The sequence below is a fragment of the Anoplopoma fimbria genome, chromosome 15 (assembly GCF_027596085.1).
Source record: "Anoplopoma fimbria isolate UVic2021 breed Golden Eagle Sablefish chromosome 15, Afim_UVic_2022, whole genome shotgun sequence".
Classification (NCBI taxonomy): Eukaryota; Metazoa; Chordata; class Actinopteri; order Perciformes; family Anoplopomatidae; genus Anoplopoma; species Anoplopoma fimbria.
In genome coordinates, this window is record NC_072463.1 from 9,473,532 (window position 1) to 9,490,744 (window position 17,213).

The 17,213-nt window shown below is 40.7% G+C and overlaps 1 protein-coding gene across 1 annotated transcript in view; it reads left to right on the plus strand.

The window, feature by feature from the left end:
* atp10d (ATPase phospholipid transporting 10D) overlaps positions 1-17,213 on the plus strand; it is a 71,587-nt gene that overhangs the window by 8,830 nt on the left and 45,544 nt on the right. The window contains exons 2-4 of the mRNA XM_054613206.1: positions 1,648-2,003; positions 2,487-2,681; positions 13,220-13,424. Of these exons, the coding sequence (XP_054469181.1) occupies positions 1,729-2,003; positions 2,487-2,681; positions 13,220-13,424 (675 nt within the window). The 5' untranslated portion in view covers positions 1,648-1,728. The remainder of the gene's footprint in view (positions 1-1,647; positions 2,004-2,486; positions 2,682-13,219; positions 13,425-17,213) is intronic.

Genomic DNA, 17,213 nt, shown 5'->3' on the forward strand with positions numbered 1-17,213 from the left:
GTAAATCATAACAAAGAAAAAGAAAAATAATGCATAATGTTGAATTTCTTTGATAATATATGTAGTGGCAAAACCTTCAGAACTACCACACAGAGAATTTCGGTGCAGTTTTTCAGACTCGCAGCCTTGTTTCCAAAAAGAAGTCCAGAGGGAGCTCATTGTTCACAGTTGATTAGAATGTATTGCAAAATAAACACAATAGGAAAATAAGATGCAGTTGTTTGAGTTTCCTTAATGTTTCACTGTGGCGTTGCCGATGCCATTCATAACGCTTCACTCGCTTTCTCACCCTCCATCCCACCAACTTATAGGAGTGCCCTCCTTGACTGTGGCCACCAATAACACAAATATTGGAAAAATCAGTAAGTTACATTCATAAAAAATATACTTATATGCGGCTCCTACAATATATTTAAAACAAATTGAAAAACAGTGTAATCAAGATTATCCAACATTGTTCCCAGTGATCACAAATGTTGCCAATATTGGGAAAAAATATGGCTCCAAGTGCTATACATACTGATCTATTTTCATGTTTGCAACCTCTCCTTTCCTCTACTCTCTTCCCTGTGTTCAGCAGCCTGCGGTTAGGTCGAACTTTCATCGGGTTTTTGTCATGTGACTGTTGGTCTCAGCAGAGTTAATCATGGCTTCCCAGTTGCATTGAGGAGCCCAAAATGTAACCTTTTTACAGAACCTGGTATCTTTAGGATGACATTTTAAATGAAACATGTTGAATATAGTGTTTTTGATGAAATCAAACAATTTTAAGCTTAGATGTGGTTGCTTTCCCTGACTGAAGCAATTGTCGCGTATGATGTGTTCAAGGACTGTCGGAATGTTGAAAATCCAAAGATAATGTCTGTTTTCACAGCTTGTTGCTTAAGAAATCCAGCCGTTTATGAGCTTTCTTCACTAGGTGATGAGATGTTTTAGGACCATGTCAAGTTGTTAGTGATGCTGATTCCCAGGAATTTCAAGTTGCTAACTTGCTCCACCTCAGCTCCATTGACGTACACTGATACACGCTGTTTCAATTAAAATGTTGGTAATAAAAAATTCTGCAAAGCCTTGATTGCTACAACCTTTTTTTAAAAAACATCCTGCCCCAAACTTTTTTATCTGCAATATTAGTGCGTGGCGAATTCAGTATTGTTAAGGTTAGGGAAAGATCACAGTAATGGTGGATAAACTTTGATGTATCTACTAACAAGTATTCTGTGGTTTATCCTTCTCCTCTGTGCCAAAGAGGTCCCTTGTTATCAAAACTACACCAGAGAGTCACACTGTTGCACTGGGGGACAAGTTATTTTATTACCATCCACACACACACTAGTTTATTTTGACTCAATATCCAAACAATGTCCTGCTGCCCCAAATACTCCAATACACCAAATGTGGTTCAATCCAGTGCTGACGTAGTCCCGAAAACTTCTACTTTTTTTAAAAAGAGGCCATTAAAAATATTTAACACCTAACAGACATGCTATCAGACACTTTGAGCGACCTATCTCTCAACAAATAGTTGGTTTGGGTCTTTTTATGGGATTTTCATTTTAAATATAATATAATAACACCACACTGATCCTTTAAACTTGCCTATAAGAACAAGCTAGAGAAAAAATATTTTGTGATCTCTCTTTGCAGGATGAGGACATTGTGAAAGTCAGGTGTGGAGCACAGAGGAGCAGGGGGTCAGCCACTCTCACAGCTCAGCTAGAGTCTCAGATGGAGCGGCTCCACTGGATGCAGCATCGTTGTCGGCAGATGCTGGCAGGAAGCTCTGGGAGAGGCTGGTACTCTGCCCCCGATGGCCTGCCCGGCAAACCCTCCCTGGACACCCACAGCTCTGGTGGGAGGCGGAGGACTGTGTTTGCTCGCCATGCCCCCCCCCAACAGGAGTCCGACGCAGTCTTCAAAAGCTACAAGGGCAATGCCATCTGCACTACCAAGTACAGCTTGTTGACCTTCATCCCCATGAACCTGTTCCAGCAATTCCACAGGTCAGATCTTTACTCGTGGGCTGAACACACTGCCTGGCTTTGTTGAACAGGGTGTGCATCACAAAGCAAGGTCAATGTGGTATCACGCTATCGTTGGGATTAACGAAGAGAAACTGTTCTTTTTCATTAAAACTACTTTCCCATAGTCTCTGTTGCGAGTCTAGATTATTGAAATGTGGATTAACCAGCCCTTAATCATTTTTTTAATTATAAAACCTTACAAGGCTATGCACTGTCCTCCACACAGTGCTCATTTAGTGTCTTCAGAATCAGCCTTATTGGCCAAGTAAGTGTGAACACATACAAGTAATTTGACTCAGATATTTTTCTGCCTCCAATGTATAAAGAAATAGACATTGCTAAAAAATAGGGACAATAAGCTCAAGGTAAACATAAACATTTGACTACTATAAACATCTACAGCTTCTGTTGTTCCTTTGTAGCTTCTACATACTAACTTGCTGCTCTAACCTTCCTTTGTAGGGCTGCCAACCTCTACTTCTTATTCCTAGCGTTACTGAACTGGGTGCCAGTTGTTGAAGCCTTTCAAAAGGAAATTACCATGGTTCCTCTGCTGGTGGTTCTCACTGTTATTGCCATCAAAGATGCCCTGGAAGACTACAGGCGCTACTTGTTCGACAGGAAGGTCAACAACAATGTGGTGCAAGTGTTCTGTGGGTGAGTGAACCTCTATCTGCCTTCAAGGGATTAGAAATGTTCTCCTCTGGACAATGCTGTAGCAGGAGCCAGGCAATGGGTCTGTTCCGGATGCGCATGCACTCTGAACATCCATGCCCCTGACGGCCACAGCCCTAATGACCACGCCTCTAACCAGCATTTTTCGATTAATTCAAAATTGAAATTTAGATTTAAAGAGTCTCCAAAAAATTTGTGATGTTTGCTTTAATTTGCAGGTTTGAGCAGTATACCATGAAGCCAACTACCTTTGTTTAATTATTTTCTTTTTTATAGGAGCAATATAGTCTATTATTATTGTCAGTCGCAGTGAGCATGTAGCACTATTGTCAAGATGATCAATTTGGGAGGTGTAGCGTTGCTGGTAGCAGATTTAGTAAATAATAATGAATTGATATGTTATGTAACAATTATTAATAATTCAATTATGATTTATGAACCTGTACATTTCTATAAAAGAATGATGGTACTCAACTTAAACCATAAGACACCATTAGTTTACCTAACAGAATTTAACATGAGATTTAATTTTGGACGCCATCCAATTTTGGAGGAATAGGGAAAACTTCAAAATGTGATATCAATCAATTATGTCGAAATTTCAGGGTTGCTACGGAGTTCTTCTCAAGGTTAACAGGGACGTATTATTTCATATACACACAAATAAAATGATCAAGTTCTTTAATAATGAAATATTTATTAAACTAACTACATAACTAAACTACATGAGAGAAAATAAATGAATAAACTATAAAATAAAGTAAGTAAGTAAGTAAAATGTATTTACATAGCGCATTTTATAGACAGAAGTCACAAAGTGTTTAACAGCAACAGAATTGCGGACAAGAAAGAAAAACAAATCAATAAAAACAAAACATAAAACATGAAAGTGTTTTAAGTAAGGCACAAAAGACGTTAAAGTTAAAAGCAGACCCGGAGCATGACTTTTATCCAAAGGCTTTTCTAAAAAGGTATGTCTTAAACTGGTGTTTAAATGAAATCACAGATTCAGATAACCGTAGGTGTGCAGGCAGAGCGTTCCATAGTTTTAGAGCTACTGCCTCAAAAGCTCAGTCAACACGGGTCCTAAGGCGAGTGCGTGGGACAAAAAGCAAATTTAACTTGTTTGACCGGAGAGTGCGGGCTGATAAATGGGGGTGAAGTAGTTCCACTACATATGCAGCAGTCTGACCGTGTAGTGATCTGTAAGTGAGGCTGATCATTTTAAAAGTGTATCCTAATTCAACAGGGAGCCAGTGGAGAGATTTGAGAATGGGGGTGGTGTGAGACCGTATATTTGTATTTGTGAGTAATCTGGCGGCAGCATTCTGGATTGCCTGTAAACGGTTAGGAGCAGATGTACTGAGTGAGGAGAATAGGGCGTTACAATAATCAATACGGGAGGAAATAAATGCATGTATGAGCATCTCCAGTTCAGATTTTCATATTGATCGAGTGATAACACACAGACAATTTGGAAGCAATAGGACTTGGCATTTAGGAGGAGTACGCAAAAATATGTTTAAAAAAAAAAGAGAAATAGCAGAAAATCTAGGAGGTGGAGCCTAAAAGTTAGAGCGCGTGGTTGGTAGAGCAGATGGAACTGGATATGTGTGTTGAATTTCAAGTCAATCGGACATACGGGGGAGGGCAGTATCCTTTCAAAATCGAAATTTTATAGGGGGCGCTATCGAGTCGACTTTTCACTCTTATGCATTAAAATCATATCAGGCACTACATTTTGGACTTTTAATGTGTGTGCCAAGTGTGGTTGTTTTTCAAGCAATTTTTAGACCTTTAAAAACACCTTTGTTTTCATGGCAAACAATGCGTCGCCACGGTAGCGGTGTTCCGCGAAACAACAAACTTTTGATAACTTTTAATCACTAAGGTCTTTAAATCGTACTGACCAAATTTGAAGTGGATCTGATGAATTCCCTAAGAGGAGTTCGTTAAAGTGTAGCGCCTGTAAATGGCCGAAAAAGTGATGAAAATGCACACAAAAATCAAAACGGCTGACTTCCGGTTGGGTTTGGAGCATGGTCCCAAGAGGCTTTTTTTTAAGTCCACATGATATACATGTGCCTACCACATTTCATGCATCTAGGTCAAACGTAGCGCTGGGCAGCTTATTTATTTTTCTTGGCGAACAAAGCGTTGCCACCGCAACAGCGTTCAATGACCAGATTCCTTATCAGATTTAAAGTCGATCTGGTTCACTGGCTAGGAGCAGTACATCAAAGTATAAAGCTTGTCATTTACTTTTGACAGTAGGTGGCGCTATGCTTTTGTGAATTTTTTTGCATTGGAATCTGTTCAGCCCTGAACCAGCATCATGCATAAGAGATTTTGGCCAGATTATTCTATGTACCTTGGAGTTACAACAACTTCCTTTTTCATGGCGACCGGCACAAAATGGGCACCACGCCACGTCAAGGTCCTTGGATCAAAACCATTTTGATAACTTTTGATCATAAAGGTCTCAAGATCAGATTGGCCACAATCTTCTCTAAGATTTTTGAAAGAAAAGGGAGTTTTGATGTTGGCCTGTAGTTCATGGGCAAAGCCGGAATTTAGGTTAGTTTTCTTTAAAATAGGCTGGATAGGTACATGCGTAACTTAGCATGGGACGCTTCCGGTAAACAATGAGGAATTAACAATAGATGTTACAGCAGGGCCAATAATTGGCAGAACTTTCAGAAATGGAGAGGATGGTAAAACATCCAGAGGGCAAGATGGTGGCTTAGTTTTCTTAATTAAGGCCATCAGGTCTTCTAGGCTGATACGCTGGAAAGACCTATAGGCCAGAACAGTAGGCGAATGAGAGGAGCTAGAGTTGGTTGAGCAAGTCCCATTTATAGGACACATTTTAATGGGGGAACACACTGTCTCGTCAGCACACAAAGCTTTGGGGGTACGTGCGATTGGATGGATCACTCGCGCAACATGGCGAACCAGACCAGTAGTAGGGCGCAAGCGCAAGTCTGTGATTCTGACGGGAATGTTCATGGGTCCGGGAGTAGAGTTTAAGGTGGAGACTAGGGTAAGAGTAGTAAGAGACCCACCAGGCCACAAGTGGGAGCTAGTGTTGGCTGTAGGTGTTAGAGTGGTATGCCTCTGTTGGTAGGCTGTTACCATGTGAGGACATGTGGTGTGCCATAGACAGTGCGACGGTGAGGTCAAGATGGAGTAAAAAATATTGTCAGTTAGAGTGCGTGACCCCAAGCTACTTGGGTGGACGCTATCAGGGCGGTAAAAAGCAGGACGTTTCCAGAAAAGATTGAAATTATCAATAAAAGCCACGTTTCGGTCAAGGTTGAACCAACTCATACTGCGGTTGTGTGGTGGGATAGGTCCGCTGATAAAGACCTGTTTACCATGGACCTCGAGGGAGTCTAGGAGGGTGCTTAAATTCTATTTTAGTATTTCAGAGGACTGGTTGGAAATGTCAGTACAGCCAATGTGCACGACCACATCTTGGGCAAGTGGATGTTTGTCCAAGACGCTGGGAAACTTTTCCAGGATGTCCTTTACCTTTGCGCCCAGAAAACAAAAGGTCGCCGCAGCTTTTTTCCTTATGTTCCTCCCAATCGAGTCTCCAATGATAGGCGGGGTGGGAGGCGGGGGGGCGATCGGAGGAGAACACATCACCTGCGATTGCGGAGTGGAAGACGGAGGACTGTCATATATATATATATTTTTTTTTTATATATATATATATATTTTTTTTTTTTAAATATGTATTTATATATATATATTTTTATATTTATATATATATATTTATATATATATATATATATATATAATTATCAGAAGAGTTGTCCATGAGCCAAGGACCACTTGTGGAGAGCTTCAGAAAGACCTGGAATTAGCAGGTACAATTGTTTCAAAGAAAACAATAAGTAATGCACTCTACCGCCGTGGCCTGTATGCACGCTCACCACGCAAGACTCCATTGCTGGAGAAAAAGCATGTTGAAGCTCGTTTAAAGTTTGCTGCACAACATTTAGACAAGCCTGTGAAATACTGGGAGAATATAGTCTGGTCAGATGAGACCAACATTGAACTCTTTGGATGCCATAATACACACCATGTTTGGAGGTCAAATGGCACTGCACATCACCCCCAAAACACCATACCAACAGTGAAGTTTGGAGGTGGGAACATCATGGTGTGGGGCTGTTTTTCAGCATATAGCACTGGCAAACTTCATATAATTGAAGGAAGGATGACTGGAAAAATGTGCCGAGACATTCTTGATAAAAATCTGCTCACTCACTGTCCTACAAGATACAACAAAGTCATGCTATCCTCCTTTGACTGTCTTTCCCTGACCTGATTCAAAGTTTTTAGTAACCCAACTCTAACCAGGTGCAGGATATAAGTTGCAAACCCCAGTGTTGAGTGTTAAGGTCCTATGTTTTCCACCCACCACCCACCTTGACCTCGCCCCTATGACATATATGTGAAACAGCAAAAGTAACACATCCCTCCATTTAGCCAAACCATAATTGTAGTTGAAACCTCTGCCTAACTGTTGGTGATATTAGCACTTGAAGGAGCCATCATGTCATTGTTATAATGTACAGTAATATTATATCATCAGGAAGATTTATCAAACCATGCTGTTCAATTTCACTTGTGGATATATCAATCTGTCCATGGCTCATATCTCGAGGGATTGGAAAGAAAACAAATGACCGCTCCCTTTTTTGTCTCTATCTGGTTATACAATCCGTCTTTTGAGGCAGCTGTAAAACTTGAACCTTGAGTTTGTTTATAGCGTGATTGGCTTCTAGAGGCATGGCAGTGAAGTCCGTCACAAAGGTAGTGAGTATCCATTCATCACTCCCATTCCCACAACGCCTGCCATGTCCATGTCTGTACTTCCGAGGGTCAGGCGAAAATATTCTACATTAGAATGATCTGCATGAATATGGAAGAAAATTGACAACTGGAAAACGGTTGCAGGCAGGTACGGAGACATAGACCAGCAGGGGGATAATCCACTGCAGCAGTGGTCTCATGCATAGCTTGGAATGTCCATCTCGTCTTCACTCTTCCAAAAGGCACCTCAGGAAGAAGAGGACGGTAGTACCTTCCTCCACAGAGAATGAAGAACTGAGTCAACTCCTGAAGTTTTATAAAAGCAACAAGATCCGGACCACAAAGTATTCTCTGTTCTCCTTCCTGCCCAAGAATCTGTTTGAACAGCTCCATCGCTTTGCCAATATTTACTTCATCTTCCTTGCTGCTCTGAACTTTGTTCCTGTGGTGGAGGCCTTCCAACCAGAGATTGCTTTGGCACCTATCATACTGGTGCTGTCAGTGACTGCTGTCACGGATATTTGGGAAGACTTCCACAGGTTTAAATCGGATCATTCTATCAACAGGCTTCGGTGCCACATATACAGCAGGTATGTTAAATGTTGCTTTCAGTCAGTTTGATGTGTCAACCAACATCTAAGCTATCTTCTTATTGGTGATAATCTCCCTAGCAGTATCCAAGAAGGATAGTTGCGACTCAGTTATGTGCTTAATTTTTTCCATTTTGTGAAGTATTGAGAAAGTCTACGTCCAAAAAAAGTGAGGGTTTATCTTTAAAAAAATAGGTGCAAATTGCGTCCATTTTCAGAACAGAAACCTGACCATTGGATAAAACCAGGTTTAAATATTCTTGTTGCATTTTGTTGACATTTTTTAGAGTCAAAGGGTTTTACAGATGGGATTTGGAGATCCCTTTGTATCACTCAAAAAAAAGAATGATATATGAACAAATCCCTTTGTAAGAAACCTTCAGTATATAGATAGGAATGAAACTGGAAAGTTTGGTGTATGTAAGTGCTACTGAAGTGGAGATTTCTGTCTCAGAGTACGACAAAGAAATGGTTTTGAAAAATGGCCTTTAAAGATACTGATTGTAAAATGTCATAAATTGTGCAAGGCACTTCATATGAATAGGGTAGAAAAAAATACTAAAATAATATCTTTCTCAGTTGATAAAAGTTTTCTAAAATGTTATGTCTAAATATGTAAATGGTCATTGTGTATTTATGAGAAATCTACAGACGCAAATACAGAAAGTGTGGTAGAATAATCAACTAAATGTGTATTTTGGATTTTTTCTTTCCACTAGTCTGAAAGATAACGAGTGATGGAAACAAAATAGCCCAAAATCTAAAATAAAAATAATAAAATGTTTTCTCCATGAGATGTCTGCTTTTACAAAGGTCAAGGTTCCAATGTCAAGAATGAACCCTTAAGTGCAAGTTACAATACATCTCAACAAAAAGTTGATTACAAAAAGGACATAAGCTAATATCAAAACTACAACTAGAAATGTATCGGTGAAAAATACTTTCACCCTCCTTTATGTTTCTAAGCCGTAAGGTTGGTCACAAAAAAAACAGACCAAGACTTCAAGGCTGCTCTTTGACAACTTAACAGAAGTTCAACAACCAATCAGTGAATGAACCTTCACAAAGGAGCGTAGGTCCCTTCTTACTGTCTGTACGGTACCAAGTGCCAAAGGGGCAGCAAGCCAGCCTGGCCCAAAAAAAGAATGCACCAAAAAAAGGCAACAGGTTTTGGCTCTGTTTTGAACTAATTTGGCAATCGTCTAATAACCCTCTGCCTATTATGCTACATACACTGAGACCTGAGACAAAGGCTTATTGGATATTCTTTTTGGCATTGAAAGCACTGTTGCTGTCTATGGTTTCCAACTAAGTAAAGATTAAAGTGGCCCTATTATGCTTTTCCACTTTTTCCCTCTCCTTTAGTGTGTTATATATATTGTTGTACATGTAAAAGGTCCGTATAGTGTAAAACCTGAAGTCCAGGCCTAAAAGGAGTTACCCTCCCCCTCAGAAACACTGCTCCTGAGCTGCCTGAAACGGCTCCATTGAATTCTCTCCTTTCACTTCTGTAACTTTATGAGGTCATAATGTTACAGAAGTGACGTAAAATTCCTTCCGGCTAGTTTGGCCCTCACACAACAAAAAAGAGAGAGACGGAGCTGAAGCTCTGGAGGAAGAGTTTTTTTTAAATGTGAAACGTTGACCAATCACAACAGAGCGGGCTAGTTGACCAATCAGAGCAGACTTTTCTTTCTGGAGGGAGGAGCAAGCGCTACAACAGAGCATTTCAGAGAGAGGGTGAGAAGAGGTGCTGCAGGACAGCCAGGATGAGAAAAACAAGGAGGATTATGGGCATTAACGCATGTAAACATGTTGTAACTGGAGATAAAAATATGCACCCAGAAAATAGAACAATAAGGCCTGTTTAAGTAGATAATGACAGCAATTTCATTCATTAAAGACTGGCCCTTTAAGTGTTTATGACACACTGCCTGTGTTGTAAATGGTAGTTTTCAATAGGCTACCCTATGAATCAACAACATGCAAGAGCCCAATAATTAACACACCACTTTTTTGCAAGCAAAGGGAAATTGCTTTGGTTTTTTTTCTTGACTTGGTATCAGCCCCTCAAAGTCTTTGTCTAGTCTCAGTCTCGATACCCCTGGTCTTGGTCTTGACTTGGTCTCGGTTTAGGTGGTCTACAACACTGTCCCAAATAGTTAGTTAAGTGCAAACACAGTCAAAATAAGTAAACACAGTAAAAACTAATTTGCATATAGTTTTTTGCACATTATATCAATAAACTATATTTAGATTGCAATAAAAAAAAAGCATAGTTTATCTCTGATAACATCAAGAATTCCCATTACCCTGCCTGGGAAGCTGTTTGACTGTGAGTGTAATAATTAACCAGTCATTGTGTCCACTGAATGGGCCTATAATACCTGTCCACAAAAGGGTGTGTTTCTTTTCTGTGAGGCAGACTCCCTGTTGGCAAATACCACCAGGAGTCTTCATCCGATCAGTTGATATACAGTACAATATAGTTTTAAATGCTGACACTGCTTCCATAGTCAAAAGCCTATAAAAGTTATACAGTATAAAATATAAGTTATCGTCATTCATACTCATTCATCTTCATGCACACTTTAATTACATTACATTACATTACATTACAGTCATTTAGCAGACGCTTTTATCCAAAGCGACTTACAGGAAGTGTATTCAACATAGGTATTCAAGAGAACTACTAGTCACCAGAAGTCATAAGTGCATCTCCTTTCTTAAACAAGCATCTCAAAGCATAATAAACCTAGTTTATGCTTATTGTGTCCTCCTGCAGGTTTTCTGTTTTTTTTTTTACCCAAATGAATCCTGACACCTGCTTTACATCTTTTATAGTGGACCTTCTAGTGTTGACCATTGAGAAGAAGATAAAGTATTATCAACATTTGTTTCTGTGGACAAAAGTATGCTGCTCTGTGTGATCACCAATTTATCATCAATAAAGCAGCTTGCTTGCCAGACTGTGGTGTTTAAAAGTTGAGAGGTAGGCTAAGTGCCCGGTTTATGAGTGTGTAAGAAGATCAGCACAAATCATAATTGATCTAATAACTTCCAGCCAATGCCGGTCTACAGATGTCATAATCTGTGATGTAGATCAGCATCTCCCATGTTCTGCAGCGTAAAATGACAAAGGAGTCTTGTGGCTTTGATGAGAGTAAAGATTTCTTCTTCTAGTTCTATAACTTCTTCTAAATATAGTGTACAGTTCAACTGATATATATTTTTAGGTCAGTCATTCTTTAAGGTTTATGTTTTGCTGCTGCCCTCATCCACAACAGTATATTTGTTTACTTCTGTGTTGGTACTCCTGTCTGTTTCTCCAAACTACGGTGCCAACCGCCATCTACTGTTGGTTAAACACTGACTAGGGATATGTACTGTACCTCACAACCCAACTTTTTCTTTAGTCTTGCTAGTTTTAGAATCCGTAAATCAGGCCATTTTAAATGTGTTGAACCTTCCTGTGAACCTTGATAAAACCATAGCATACTCTTCAACTGTCTCAGACATGTATGTAGGCATTCAGGGGCTACCAGTGATGGAAAAGCTCCCCAAAGCTCCTTTTTAAGGCCCTATTTTATTGTGTCATATATATACTCCGAAATCCTATATATTTTACAATTGCTGTGCTAACAATACGCAGCTATAATTCCCCTTAAAACCATTTCAAGTCTCTTTTAACCCTCTGAACCCCAAAAACCTTCTTCCTTAAAGAATCGCTTCAAGCCGTAAAAACATAATTATTGTCAGATTTCAATCTTTCAGATGTTTGCCAGAATTGTGAACTGGGAAGCCATTATTGATTAGCCTGTGAGCAACAGTCATGTGACAAAAAAATCTTTGACTGAACTGCAGCCTGTTGAACAGAGTTGATTAATAATAATCAATAATAATAATCAATCCTTTATTAGTCCCACAATGGGGAAATTATTTCTCTGCATTTAACCCATCCCGGAGGAGCAGTGGGCTGCAATGAAGCGCCCGGGGAGCAACTTGGGGTTAGGTGTCTTGCTCAAGGACACCTCGGCATGTTGCCGGTAGAGGGGTTTGAACCACCGACCTTGTGGTTATGGGACAAGCGCTCTACCTTATGTGCCACAGCCGCATAAGGGAGAGGACAGGAGGCTGTAAGCAGAGGTTTTAAAATGTAAATAGTTTAATGTATAAAGCATGTGGGGCCTCATTTTTTCCAACATTCCTAACACTTGTTGCCACTTGGAAAACTGTAAGATGTATAGATTCCCTTGTTTTCCAATATATTTAAAATAAATCAAAGAAATTCAACTTGGGTTTTTTCTCTTTTTTATGTTTTATGGAATTGTAACTGTGTTGTTCTGCACAAAAGGAATGTTTATATTGTCTCTGCTTCTAGCCATTATTGGGCTGTGTCCATAAAGGTGCAGGATATATATATTGCAGTGAAAAGCAGCCATACCGGTCACAGAGATAAAAATGGAACGGGAGCAAAAGGGGCGCAGACTGCTTGTGGTTGACATTGTTAAGCTTTGTTGAGAATGACAAATGCTGCACGACCAGAGCATGTCGCTCCAGGACATCTCATGGTTGCTGTTGCTGTACACCTTCTCAAAGCCCCTTTATTGCTGACTTCTCACTCCCACTCTGAACCGGCCCACAGCCGTCAGGGCCCAGAAGTGATCACACAGCTGAGTGCACCACTGAACCCCCAGTCTCCACTCTGCAGAGACACAGACGTGTCTACACTAGACACGGTTTGTCTGTGGGGAAGACAGTAGTCCACTTTTATTGTGTTGGGGTATGTTTGGCTATCAGCTAACAGCTGTCTCTCTGGTTTTGTCTCTCTCTCTCAGTGTCTCACTCACTCACTCACTCACTCTCACTCACTCACTATCACTCTCACTCTCAAGTGTCTGGGACCTCTCTGTAAATTGTCCAATGATTATTTTTATTTTTTACTTTTTGTTTATAGCCTCACAAAATAGACCACTCTGTACCCTTTTTCATGCCGTTGTGTTGAATTGGACAGTAACCTCACGTACACCAAACATTCCGTGATCTCAGTACGTGATATTTGCCTGAGACATGTCCTTCCGTCTTATCTGTGTCTACCCACAGCAAGCAGAAAGCCTACGTTGACCAGTGCTGGAAGGATGTGCGCGTTGGAGACTTTGTCCGTCTGTCCTGTAATGAAATCATCCCAGCTGACATGTTGTTGCTGTATTCCTCTGACCCACGTGGGGTTTGTTACATTGACACCGCCAACCTGGATGGAGAGACCAACCTGAAACAGAGACAGGTGGTTTCAGACCTCCCATTGCAGGTAATAGTACATGTGGATTTCTTGTATATTGTTATTTGTTCTTTATTACATTTAGAAAAAAATATGTTTCTTCAAATGCAATTGTTGCAAATGTCATTTTACATGACATTTTAACCATCCTTTTAATGGTCAGTGTTCCAATTACACAGTGAAGCATCAACCAATCATATGTTTTTGTGTCACTATTTCTGGTTCCCCCTCTTCTGCATCAAGTTGCTTTGCAATCTTTACAAAAAGCGATATCCTCTATCCTCTCCTTTTTGTACAGTAGATATCCACCATGTCCTCTGCCTTGATGAAGGAATGAGTTGTCTGATCAAAAGTAATGAGGCATTCGGCTGACAGAGACCTCTCATGTTTCAACTTGGTGGTGTAAGCAGTCTGGTCCTCCTGTTGGATGCCTGCTGATCTTCTGATCTATTGAGGATCAATACTATATACTATGATAATACTGATTTAAATGTATTGTAGGTCTACTTTAGGATAAGTGGGCCCTTTGCAGCTGTTTATGTACAGTGGGTACGGAAAGTATTCAGACCCCTTTAAAGTTTTCACTCTTTGTTTCATTGCAGCCATTTGCTTTTTTTCGCATTAATGTACACTCAGCAACCCATCTTGACAGAAAAAAACAGAAATGTAGAAATTTTTGCAAATTTATTAAAAAAGAAAAACTGAAATATCACATGGTCATAAGTATTCAGACCCTTTGCTGTGACACTCATATTTAACTCACATGCTGTCCATTTCTTCTGATCCTCCTTGAGATGGTTCTACTCCTTCATTGGAGTCCAGCTGTGTTTAATTAAACTGATTGGACTTGATTAGGAAAGGCACACACCTGTCTATATAAGACCTTTCAGCTCACAGTGCATGTCAGAACAAATGAGAATCATGAGGTCGAAGGAACTGCCCAAGGAGCTCAGAGACAGAATTGTGGCAAGGCACAGATCTGGCCAAGGTTACAAAAGAATTTCTGCAGCACTCAAGGTTCCTAAGAGCACAGTGGCCTCCATAATCCTTAAATGGAAGAAGTATGGGATGACCAGAACTCTTCCTAGACCTGGCCGTCCAGCCAAACTGAGCAATCGTGGGAGAAGAGCCTTGGTGAGAGAGGTAAAGAAGAACCCAAAGATCACTGTGGCTGAGCTCCAGAGATGCAGTAGGGAGATGGGAGAAAGTTCCACAAAGTCAACTATCACTGCAGCCCTCCACCAGTCGGGGCTTTATGGCAGTGGCCTGACGGAAGCCTCTCCTCAGTGCAAGACATATGAAAGCCCGCATAGAGTTTGCCAAAAAACACATGGAGGACTCCCAAACTATGAGAAATAAGATTCTCTGGTCTGATGAGACCAAGATTGAACTTTTTGGCGTTAATTCTAAGCGGTATGTGTGGAGAAAACCAGGCACTGCTCATCACCTGCCCAATACAATCCCAACAGTGAAACATGGTGGTGGCAGCATCATGCTATGGGGGTGTTTTTCAGCTGCAGGGACAGGACGACTGGTTGCAATTGAAGGAAAGATGAATGCGGCCAAGTACAGAGATATCCTGGAAGAAAACCTCCTCCAGAGTGCTCAGGACCTCAGACTGGGCCGAAGGTTCACCTTCCAACAAGACAATGACCCGAAGCACACAGCTAAAATAACAAAGGAGTGGCTTCGGAACAAGTCTGTGACCATTCTTGACTGGCCCAGCCAGAGCCCTGACCTAAACCCAATTGAGCATCTCTGGAGAGACCTGAAAATGGCTGTCCACCAACGTTCACCATCCAACCTGACAGAACTGGAGAGGATCTGCAAGGAAGAATGGCAGAGGATCCCCAAATCCAGGTGTGAGAAACTTGTTGCATCATTCCCAAGAAGACTCATGGCTGTACTAGCTCAAAAGGGTGCTTCTACTCAATACTGAGCAAAGGGTCTGAATACTTATGACCATGTGATATTTCAGTTTTTCTTTTTTAATAAATTTGCAAAAATTTCTACATTTCTGTTTTTTTCTGTCAAGATGGGTTGCTGAGTGTACATTAATGCGGAAAAAAATGAACTTTTTCGATTTTAGCAAATGGCTGCAATGAAACAAAGGGTGAAAAATGTAAATTCAATTCAGTTTATTTTGTATAGCCCAGAATCACAAATTACAAATTTGCCTCAGAGGGCTTTACAATCTGTGCACATGCGACATCCTCTGTCCTTCCCTCACATCGGCACAGGAAAAACTCCCCTAAAAAACCCCTTTAACAGGGAGAAAAAAGGAAGAAACCTATGGGAGAACGACAGAGGAGGGATCCTTCTCCCAGGATGGACAGAATGCAATAGATGTCATGTGTACAGAATGAGCAGCATAACAGTTCTTAGATACAACACATTCAATGTATATGACATAAATGATTCATATAATAAGACTACTTATAATAACAGCAGCAATTATTACAGTAGAATTATAGCCATGAAAATAGGGATAGTAATGTGACTAATAATAATAATCGAAGTAGCAGTGGGTGTCAGTCGGCTCACAGCAGGAGGCACGACTACGGTCCAGGTACCACAACGATTCATGGAAACCTGCAGAACGAGAAAGCAAAAGGGCTTCAGGGTGGAAGTAAAGCTAAAATGCTTAATGGTACAGGTAATAGTAATAGTAATGTGACTAGTAATAATAATAATGGTGGTAGCAGTCGGTGTCAGCAGGGCCGTAGCAGGATGCACATCCACGGTCCAGGTACAGCCACGATTTATAGAAGCCTGCGAAGCGAGAAAGCACAAAGACTCCAGGGTAGAAGCAAGTCAATAAGCGTAATAGTACAGGCAATAATAATAGTAATGTGACTAATAATGATAGTGGTAGTAGTAGTGGGTGTCAGCAGGGCCTCAGTAGGTGGCACGATGACAGTCCAAATATAACCCCGATTCCTGGGAACCTGCGAGGCGAGAAAGCACAAGAACTCCGGGGAAGAAGCAAAATCAGTAATGTGCATAAATAGGAGATTAATACATAAAGAAGGAGGGAGAGAAGAGGAGAGGAGCTCAGCGTATCCTAGGTAGTCCCCGGCTGTCTAGGCATATAGCAGCATATCTAGGGGCTGGACCAAGGCGAACCTGAACCAGCCCTAACTATAAGCGCTATCAAAAAGGAAGGTCTTAAGCCTGCTCTTGAAAGTGGTGAGTGTGTCTGCCCCCGGACTGAAACTGGAACCTGGTTCCACAGAAGAGGAGCCTGATAACTGAAGGCTCTGGCTCCCATCCTACTTTTATATACTCTAGGAACCACAAGTAACCCTGCATTGATTGAGCGCAGCTCTCTAGTTGGGTAATATGGAACTATAAGTTCCTTAAGATAAGACGGTGCCTGACCAGTTAGAGCTTTGTAGGTAAGTAAAATAATTTTAAATTCTATTCTTGATTTAACAGGGAGCCAGTGCAGAGAAGCTAATACTGGAGTAATATGATCTCTTTTCTTAGTTTTTGTTAGAACACGTGCTGCAGCATTCTGGATCAACTGTAAAGATCTAAGAGACCTATTAGAGCAGCCTGATAATAAGGAGTTACAGTAATCTAGTCTAGAGGTAACAAATGCATGAACTAGTTTTTCTGCATCACTTTGAGACAGGATTTGCCTGATTTTCGCAATGTTACGTAAATGAAAAAAGGCTGTCCTTGAGATCTGTTTTATATAAGAGTTAAAAGACAGATCCTGGTCAAAGATAACTCCAAGGTTCTTAACGGTAGTGCTGGATGCTAGAGCAATGCCATCTAGAGAAACTATATCGTTAGATAATTGAATTCGAAGGT